The following is a 10,519-nucleotide window of genomic DNA, read 5'->3' on the forward strand; positions in this document are numbered from 1 at the left end:
TTTTTTCACACACAAATATAAAACAAAAATTACACACAAATATTTTTTCACACACACAAATATAAAAAAAAATATTTTCACACACACACAAATATTTTCACACACACAAATTCAAAATAATGAACACATATAACGATATATAACAAACACATTTTCTTTCGGACAAATGTTTTTACTTTTTGAATTTTGCAACGTTCGGCACGCCATAGCTGCCCATAAAGAGTGCAAGTTTGTTGGCTGTGCCCCGGCGTTCCACGACGGAAACGGAGATGTGGTGATTTTTTTTCTTCATAAAGATAACATACTCCTTACAAATGCTGGAACATCGACACTTTTAAAATGTATAAATAAATCCATTGCCATACTCAAATCCACAGTAAGCAGAGTTGAGGCACTAGCACTCCTTTATAACATAATGCTACAATTGTTGAACAAACATCCTCCCTTTAATTTAAAGAAAGTAAAAAGAAACAAACAGCCGGCATGGTACAACGACGAAATATCAAAAGCGAGAAAATAAAGAGATAATTATCATAAACAAAACAAAGAACTGGGAGAAATATAAGTATTGGATGAACCGTACAAATGCGCTGATTTTGAAATCTGAAAAAGATCTTTTTAAAAAATGCTATCATTAAAATCAAGCCAAGCGCATTATTGTGGGATCATTTAAAATAATGTCTAAATGTCAGAAGCATAACCATATACCTAATCAACTAAAGTGTGATAATGGTGTGATTATTACGTAACAACAAGAGATTCTAGACAAAATAAAAGGCTGATATCCTCTCAGAATCCTTTCTGCATTCCTTACATAAAATTAGAGGAAGTTGAATCATGCATTAAAAAGCTTAATGAAACAAAATCAACTGGTATTGATGGAATGGGCCCAAGGGTTATAAAATTATGCAACCTTATTATTTCTCCCTACTTGACTTACATTATAAATTTAAGTTTATAAAATTCTCAAATTTTATCAAAACTAGCCACGGCAGTTTCGTTACTGCGTAGAATATCTAATTATTTGAATGCCGATGCCAAAAAAAGTTTATTACAATGCATATATTCTCCCGATAATGGACTAAGCTGCTGTTGTATTGGGGAATGGCATGACCCAGGAACAAAAAACTGCAATTACTTATTTTGAACAAATCAACTATGACTCCAAGCAAAGAGCTGTTTAACGATACTGATGTTCTTCATTTCGAATATAGAATTATGTATCATACATGTGTACTAGTTTATAGGTCATTAAATGATCTGGCACCTGAATATTTGAAAACTTGTTTTATTTCTTGCAATGAAATGTATCAATATGGGTTAAGATCAACGACACAAAATAAACTAGAAATTGTCATAGACAATTTGGCGGGCTTTTCACTATATTTAGTTTACAATACCGTCATTGCCAGGTAAGTTAAGAACTAGGTAATGCATGGGTTTTGAAGTTGTAACCAATAAATGACCTTGACTTTCAGCCCTGAATAAAAGTGTTTTAGTGAAGATCTGCATGAAATTTGATCAGCCGAAGAGAACTCTCATCTTAATCCAATTCATATTTCCAAATTCGTTCGAGCAAATGATAACGAGATCGAATGCGCCTTAACGTCATCTTGGATTTTGTCATTTGAAGTTTCTTATCGCTATTTCTCAGAAAGTACTAAAGGGATCTTTCTGAAATTTCATGTGTAGGTTCCCCTTGGTCCCTAGTTATGCATATTGCATTTTGGGACCAATCGAAAAACAAAATGGCCGACAGGTGGAGAAAGCAGGGAAAGAAGGAAAAGCAGAAAAAAAATCAGTCTTACAAAGATCCAATAAAGTTCACTCAATGGTGGGCGCAAAGATCCCTCTGGGATCTCTTGTTATAACAAGTTATTATTAGAAAAACATTGCCCTGTAGATTATCTTCAAATAACATAATTGCATGAAAGCTGTAAAACCAACGATAAGTTAGTTATGACCATTTAAACAATTTATTTATGATATGTGTATTTGACCCCTGTGAACTTGAATATGGGTCAAGGTCATTCCTAGTATCTGACTTTATAGCCCATCCCCTGGACATCTTATATATGAAATATGAAGATCCTAGACCTTACAGAACTTCAGGAGAAAAGTTTTCAAGTTTATTGTTAAAAACATTTGACCCTTACCGAAAACCGGAAGTTGCCACTTTTTGTAATAACATGTAGAGAGAAAAAGTTTACGCTTAAGATTATCTGCAAAAAATATTATTGGATGAAATCTGTGAAAAGAACTGTTAGTGAGTTATAAGCATTTTTAAATTTTAAGATATGACGTCATAGCGGCCATTTTGGTTTTTTTTTGATGAAGATGAAAATCACACCAAACGTTAGAGAACATTAGAGGGGTCTTTTCTATAGCAATTGCAGACTATATTAGACATTCAGTTCGACAATATATAATGTTAAACATTTTGGCGGGAATTTAGCAAAGATCAAAGGATTGTTCAAAATGGCATACAGCATTAACCGGAAGTGCTACCGAAAAATAAAAGACACCAAATTCATCAGAATGACATTCTGCATCGATATGTAAAAAGAAATTTCGCAAAATCAAAAAAAAAAAAAAAAAATTCGTGAACTTTGACCCCATAGCGAACTTTTTCGTTTGACCTTTGACCTAATTGCTGTAATTGAATAAAAGTTAGTCTTTTATACGATCTACATAAAACATCAAAATTATTTGCTGTATCTTAAACTGTTTTTGAGTTATGGCTGTTTTAAACTTTTTAGGTATGACGTCATGGCGGCCATCTTGGATTTTTGACCTACTTAAAAATGTTGCGGTCCACCCCTTCAACTCATGCCATACAATATAACAATAAGGCAATTGGCATACCTCTTACCATTTTGAAGATCTTTTGGACACAAAAAAAAGTGTAGAAGAATATAAAAAACAGAACAAAAACAATAGGTCTTTTCACCACAAAGGTGAAAAGCCTAAAACAGAAAAAACAATAGGTCTTTTCACCACATGATGAAAAGCCCTAATTATGACTCGAGATATCAAAATATGACCAAAAAAGCTGTAACAAACCAATTGTGCTGAAATTCCCACCGGGAATCGAACCCGGGTCTCCTGCCACATAGTGACAAGTGTGATAACCACTTCACCATAGGAATTGCTTTCAACACTACATGGTCTTTCACAGTGTTTGTTGTTTTTTTTTCAAATGAAAAGAAAAAAATGATGGAAATTTCACATAAAATTACACAATTTAATTTGCAAAATGAACCCAAAATGAAAATTTCATATACAATTACACAATTTAATTCGCAACATGAACCAAGAATTTTATCTTTGAATGATCCTTCATATAATTATGACTCGAGATATCAAAATATGACCAAAAAAGCTGTAACAAACCAATTGTGCTGAAATTCCCACCAGGAATCGAACCCGGGTCTCCTGCCACATAGTGACAATTGTGATAGCCACTTCACCATAGGAATTGCTATCGACACTACACGATTTATCACAGTGTTTGTTGGGTTTTTTCAGTGAATACAAATATTTCCCCTCTGCTTTTTCAAGGGCTTGGGACCTTCTAGCAGTGTTGCTAGGCAGCATTAAAATATTTATATCCCCCCTTGTGCCTTGTTGTCCAGCACTTGGTATATGTAAACGGAGATCAGGGATCCCTAAATCTTGGGATTACTCTGGTGGTGTAGCTTCTAGCCTTCATCGTCTCTGTCCATTCTTCAAATGATAATATTGCAGTCCTCACAACCCTGCCTTTCTCGACCTCTTCGTTTTGACGTTTGTAGTACGAGTTGCTGCTTCGCGATGGGCCAGGGCTTGATGGTGACGGACGAAGTGTTGATGGTAGACGCGACATCGTGGATTCCTGTGGTACAATCGAGACAAACTGCTGTGATGGAGTGGTGCTTTGAGGAACCACTTTGACAGGACTTGGTAGAGGAGGGGATGGCAGTATCTGTATAGGGACGAACTGCTGAGTCGGAATGGTGCCTTGAGGAACCACATGAACAGGACTTCGTAGAGAGCATGGCGGTATCTGTATAGGGACGAACTGCTGAGTCGGAATGGCACTTTGAGGAACCACCTGAACAGGACTTGAGGCGGGGATGGCTGTATTGGTATCGGAACAAACTGCTGACCTGGACTAGGTATCTGTTACAGAAGAGAAACAGTCATCGAAGGCGCAGACCCAAAGTATATCTGGTATGGCCCTTGAGGAATCGTGGCAAAGGGAGCCGGAACAGAAGTAACAGAAACCGGCGCAGAGACAACGGTCGTGGCAACCGAATGTAACTGGCGTGGCGCTGCTCGTTGGCAATATGAACTTCTGACGATACTTCCGTGTTGTTGAATGACCTGCGGTGTTGGATGACGAATCAAACTGGTGTTGCTGGCTTTGGGATACCCTGACCGGTGAGGTTGCATGTTCAAACGACGTGGGACAGGAGCTTTCAGCTCTCCTCCGAAATCTCGATCTGTAACCCTTGCTTCAACGCACTGTGATCATGTCTCTTCGATCTTCTGTTGAACCTGTAAAATACCGGAATGAAACATAACATCAATTTGTTTTCATTGTATGCAATAGTTTCACAATAAGCCAAAACAATTACTTTTTACCTTTCCACCTTTCTATATTCTTTGTAGCATTTTACATACACAATATATATACATATATTACTTACCACTGGTGACACAAGCTGAATCTGCGACATGACCTGCTGGTTGTCAAGGAACTTGTCGCGGATCGCCTTGTATGCCTGCATCACCATGGTCCACTTGGTACAAGAGGCTCCCTGCTTCTTCACTGGTGACGAGAAAGCCCTGCATAGGCGTTTGATGATTGCCTCCACGTTTAAAGTCGGGTCACTGTGCAGGTCCTGCGTTCTGACCGAGGAAGTATTGTTTGGTTGACTCCACTCCAAGGGCCACCCTCTCTTCGACGCCTCGAATCGGGCGACTGCCCTAGTTCGGTGACGAGAGGGGAAGGTGGTGAAACTCCTGTCAAAGGGATGAAGGCCGCCCCACAGGGAAACGATGGTGATCACCTGTCGTCTGGCCAGGGCTGTCATCTGATCCCTCAGGGACACAAGGTAATCTGCCAGGGCCTCCACCGCTCCATAGCCCTCCATTCCATTAGGTCCGTCTGACTCCTGTAACAGAGAAAATACATACAATTGGTAACATACTGTCTGTATGCAAACAAGAAAGGTAGCACGCCCATATAATCAATCAATGAAGTGTACTCACATCTTGATCGTCTGAGGTGGACGTGTCGTATGTTGTCTGCATTTCGGGAGCACTGGGTGGTGTCAAGGAACTGTCCTCGGACCTATCCTCACTGGCATGTTTTGTAACAGTGGCAGAAAGTCTGCTTCTCCGAAAACTTAACTGGCGCCGAGTTGTTGCAAGAGTTGGGGGTGAATCTGTAACACACAGAATAGAGCTCGAAGGTTAAAACCAAGTACATTTTGCTGTGAATGAAGGACTCAAACAAAGGAATAAAGAAATTGGCTTATCATTTATATTGAATTTAGTATACCTGTAGTATATTTTGTACAATGTTGAATTTTAGAGTTAAACAAAAGATAATTATTTATTTTTGATATTTAAAGTTGATTCAAGATCAATAAGTTGAATAACGTATTTTCCTGAAATAACTGAAATAAATTTATTTTAAATTTCTTATTTCTGAAATAACAATTTCAACACTAATAAATCCGGTAAAAATCTAAGTGCCGTTTCTTAATCAAGTTAATCATTTCTATATTCATATATTAATTACTAAAATTACCAATGTCTCTTCAAAGAAAACAATAAAATAAAAAAGTAAATATATCCATATCTTAATGTTTACTTAATTTGAGAATATTTTCGAAAAAAATAACATTAGAAGTATTACCATTTCCGGATTATGTGTTGGTTTCCTTTTTATCACTTTGATTTGCCGTTTTTTTACTTATAAATCATGACAAGATACTTTTGCCAAATAAAAAGTACATAATTTGGTTATTTATAACACTTTTTATGAAATGAAACATTTCTGCAAGTAATACACTGTGTATTTTTGTTTAAACACAGCTTGAACAAGTCGAACAACAAGTGCTATGCACTGTTACTAAATATAGCAGTATTACGGTCGTATCATGTTTTCAAAAACAAAAAAGATAAAATTAATCTTGACTTAAGATTGACATCTTTTTATGTATACTTTCTATATGTATTGGTTTGAAAATGATATATGATTAAAAGGTAGCTAAAAATAATATATCCCTACTATGAAGGGAGGCAACTCGAGCTACCAAATCTCGATGGAAGAGAGCGTAGTAAATCCATCAGATATAGTTCGGAACTTCAACAAAATCACTCACTTCAACAAAAAGACTTTTGCAAACACATTTAAATCTATTTTTTGTATAAATCATTTTAATAAATTATTAATCACCAAATTGTGTAACATCCAAATAGATAGATAGATAGAAATTTACTGCTGAGGAATAAATTAAGAAAGCGTTGTGTGTGGAAATACATGTACACACTTTGCTCATAAATATGAAAACGAAATGGAACGAAGTAAACATTGGAAAACATCACCGATCGCATAATTGTAAACATTGATAGTCGTTGTGTAAATCATTGCAAATGTTTTTTTTATTATTTCATACCTTCAATTAGGATTTCATTTAATTTTCATCGAGGATTGTTATTATTGTTTTGATGTGCTCGGGCTTACCGAGCGTACCTACATATATGATTGGTGTTTCACAGCATCAAACAGAAAATACAGTCATACAAGCGCTTACCAGATATGTCTTTATCCATGTCACTTTAACTTTTGGCATGGAAACCAGGATGCATTTGGGGTCGAGATTCTGGCACGGGGCCTTTGTGCTGCTCCTCACAGAGAGGGAAGACGGTGTTTTCCTCCTCGAACTCCTCATGCGCGTCATCCTCACTGGTTGTCGCTATCCTGATAGTGCCACTATCCTTTCCTGATAGGTGTCACTATCCTATCGTGATAGTTGTCACTTTCCTATCGTGATAGTTGTCACTTTCCTGATTGTTGTCATTATCCTGATGGTTATCACTATCCTGATGTTTATCACTATCCATCATTATGGTTATCACTATCCTGATGTTTATCACTATCCTATCGTTATGGTTGTCACTATCCTGATGGTTGTCACTATCCTGGTGGTTGTCACTATCCTGGTGGTTGTCACTATTCTGCTGGCTGTCATTATTCTGGTGGTTGTCGCTATCCTGAAGGTTGTCACACTCCTGATGGTTAAATTGTCACTATCCTATCGTGATGGTCAGATATCACTATACCGATGGTGTCGCCATCCTGAGAGATGCTAACCAATTGGTATTGCCAACGAGAGTTACCAAACTGAAACATCGTGGAGTCAACGAGACGAATCCACAGCAAAGCAGTTCACTAAAAGTGGTCCAAATGTTGGAACTGCCATTCGGGAAGAAAGGGAAATCTTTCAGTATGGCGGAAAACATATGATATAATAATTAAATCATTTAACTCCATTATTTATTGTTATAGTTTATATCAAAGATTGTAGTAACAAACTTCAACTATTAAAATCCGAGATAGATCCCTTTTATACTTTTGGAGAAATAGCGTTAACAATAATTGATTGATGCTGGACCACAGATAACAGGCAACGTGAACATTTGGAAAAAAGGGTACGTGAGCAATTATACTGCAGTTTAATTTTACAATTCAAACATTTTTCATAATAATAACTTTTCATTTGAGTTTAATAGTAAATGTACCTGAATGTCGCTCTGCTTATCACCAATGGTCTGCCATCCGGTGTCAATATCTTGATGGTTGTCAATATCCTGATGGTTGTCACTATTAAGATAATTGTCACTACCTGATGTTCGTCGCTATCCTAATGGTTCTCGCTATTCTGGTGGTTGTAACTATCCTAATGTTCGTCACTATCCTGATGGTTGTCACTATCCTGATGTTCGTCACTATCCTGATGGTTGTCACTCTGGGAGAAATATTGATATCATTAGTATAGTGGAAAATACATGAATAAAACCAGCCAATCCATTGTCTATTTTTATTAGTTAAAGTTGCTTATCAAAATTGTAAAAAAAAATCTTTTTTTTTCTTTTCAAAAACATGTACTTTACGAAACCTATTCTTCCGCTTTCCGATATTCCAGACCTAATTTCAAATTTTCTTGCATTTATTTTATTTTCCAAAAAGTTTTTTCCAAACAAGTACAGAAATAACACAAAACGTTCATTCTCGAAAACATATTATACCTGGGAAAGTACTAATTTTAATTTTAGTCACTATCCAGGAATGTCTGCCATCTGATGGTCGTCGCTATCCCGATGGTTGTCATTATCCTGATGGTCGTCACTATCCTGATGGTCGTCTGATTGGCTATGAATGCCAACTGAAAGGTATTCATTACAATGATTCCAACATCAATGACTTCTGTTACATCATCTATGACTTTTTCGTGTATTGAATCATTTTGTAACTGAAGAATGTATCCGATAATTGGACTTAAACTTTGCATCAAACATGTTCATTTCCACAAGTTTCATGTTCCCTCCATTTTCACCAGTACATTGTTTCTCTGACATGCCTTCGTTATCGTAATTTCCATAGTTCCTAACCCATTCCTCATCGTTGTAGCAGATCTGGCTTACCTCATTATGGTATCAAAGGCTTCGTGTTTGTTATTTTTTCTTCCCTCGAGTCTTCATGTCTTCTCCATTGTTACAGGCTACATGCTTGTCTTCTCCGCCATCCGATAACCATACCGTCCTTGTGGAGGTGGCCATATCTTTGCCAAACAGTTAATTGAGAACTTTGAGAAGGTCTCCTCACAAGATGTAGGTCCAGATAATTTGCTGTAAAAAGGTGTTTAAACACAATGAGGTGGTGTCGATGTTGCTGGGTAAATTCATCATTGTTTTATAGTTGCTGCTGATGCTACTGTTGTTTACAATTTGTCATATAGAGTCTGCATCAAAGCATGTAACTTGTAACCATCTTAATGTCTGTGTCCGAGATGCCGCTTTAAATCAAATGGCCACATTGTTCTCTGAAGCAAGGATGACATTGATGCTTCTTCCGTTAGACAGGTGGCTTCTTCTTAGTCTAGGGGTGTTGATATAGGATTTGAACATTCCTACTTGATTATGGCTCTTCTTGTGACGTAGATACTTCTCATCGAATAAATGTTGTGTTGCAATTTTTGCATCTGAATTGTCCGCTTCATTTAGCACTGGAAGCCGACTCATGCCGACGTACCAGCCTTGACTTGTGGACTTTGGGCACAGGTGCCCCAATGATAATTTAGGCGGGTTTTCTGTGACGGCAGTTCCATTTTCTGATTGAATGACGAATGTTCTACGGCAATCGCACAGTCAATTCAATGCAGTTATCCCCGACAGCACAGCACTACCCTTAAAGTGTCCACATGAACTATAAGTCGGAAAGGTTGCCGATAATTACGGGGACAGATTACTTATTTTCTTTCTTTCCGTCTAGAAAAGTAATCCCGCCCTAAACCGGTACACCCTAGTTCATGGGGACGCTTTTGGAGTGGTGCATCGCAGTTGATGACAAAAGCGATGAAATTAACTGTGCGATTGACATAAAACCGTTCTTCAATCAAATGAAACAACCATCAAAAAATCCGACTGCATTATCGTTGTGACAATGATAATTCAGATGGGCTTTCTGTGATGGCGATTCAATTTTCTACTTGAAGAATGGACGTTCTACAGCAATTGCACAGTCAATTCAATGCAGTTGTTCCCAACAGCACAGCACTACCCTGAAAGTGTCCACATGAACTATAAGTCGGAAAGGTTGCCGATAATTACGGGGACGGATTACTTATTTTCTTTCTTTCCGTCTAGAAAAGTAATCCCGCCCTAAATCGGTACACCCTAGTTCATGTGGACGCTTTTGGAGTGGTGCATCGCAGTTGATGACAAAAACAATAAAATTGACTGTGCAATTATTACGTAGAATATCCGTTCTTCGATCAGAAATTTGAACTGCCATCACAGAGCCCGCCTGGATTATCGTTGTGGCACCTGTGACCAAAGCTTTAGTCACAAGTCAAGCCTAATGGCCATTCTAAGCGTAAAATAAAGACGCAAAAATGGCAGCAGAACATTTACTCGATGAGATAAGTACCTACGTCACAAGAAGAAGCATAATCAGGTAGGATGTTCAAATCCTATACCAACACCCCTAGTCGAAGAAGAAGTCCCCTGTCTAACGGAAGAAGCACCAATGTCATCTTTGCTTGAGAGAATATATGTGGCTTTATGATTTAAAGCGACATCTTAAGACACAAACTTGAAGATGGTGACAAGTTATATGGTTTGAAGCAGACGGTATACAACGAAATAAACAAGCACCAGCAATAGCAACAGCTATAAAACAATGATGAATTTACACAGCAACATTAGCACCACCCTTATGTATTTAACCCTCTCACTGAAAATA

The 10,519-nt window shown here is 37.5% G+C and overlaps 1 protein-coding gene across 1 annotated transcript; it reads right to left on the reverse strand.

The window, feature by feature from the left end:
- Positions 1-7,011: 7,011 nt before the first annotated feature.
- On the reverse strand, positions 7,012-9,383 carry LOC138326154 (clumping factor B-like). Its single transcript, XM_069272282.1, has 4 exons — positions 9,308-9,383; positions 8,336-8,441; positions 7,798-7,879; positions 7,012-7,287 (listed from the first exon to the last, which is right to left on the reverse strand). The coding sequence occupies exons 1-4, from the start codon at positions 9,381-9,383 to the stop codon at positions 7,012-7,014; spliced, it is 540 nt and encodes a 179-aa protein (XP_069128383.1).
- Between the last annotated feature and the right edge of the window lie 1,136 nt (positions 9,384-10,519).

This window comes from Argopecten irradians, chromosome 6 (assembly GCF_041381155.1).
Source record: "Argopecten irradians isolate NY chromosome 6, Ai_NY, whole genome shotgun sequence".
Taxonomy (NCBI): Eukaryota; Metazoa; Mollusca; class Bivalvia; order Pectinida; family Pectinidae; genus Argopecten; species Argopecten irradians.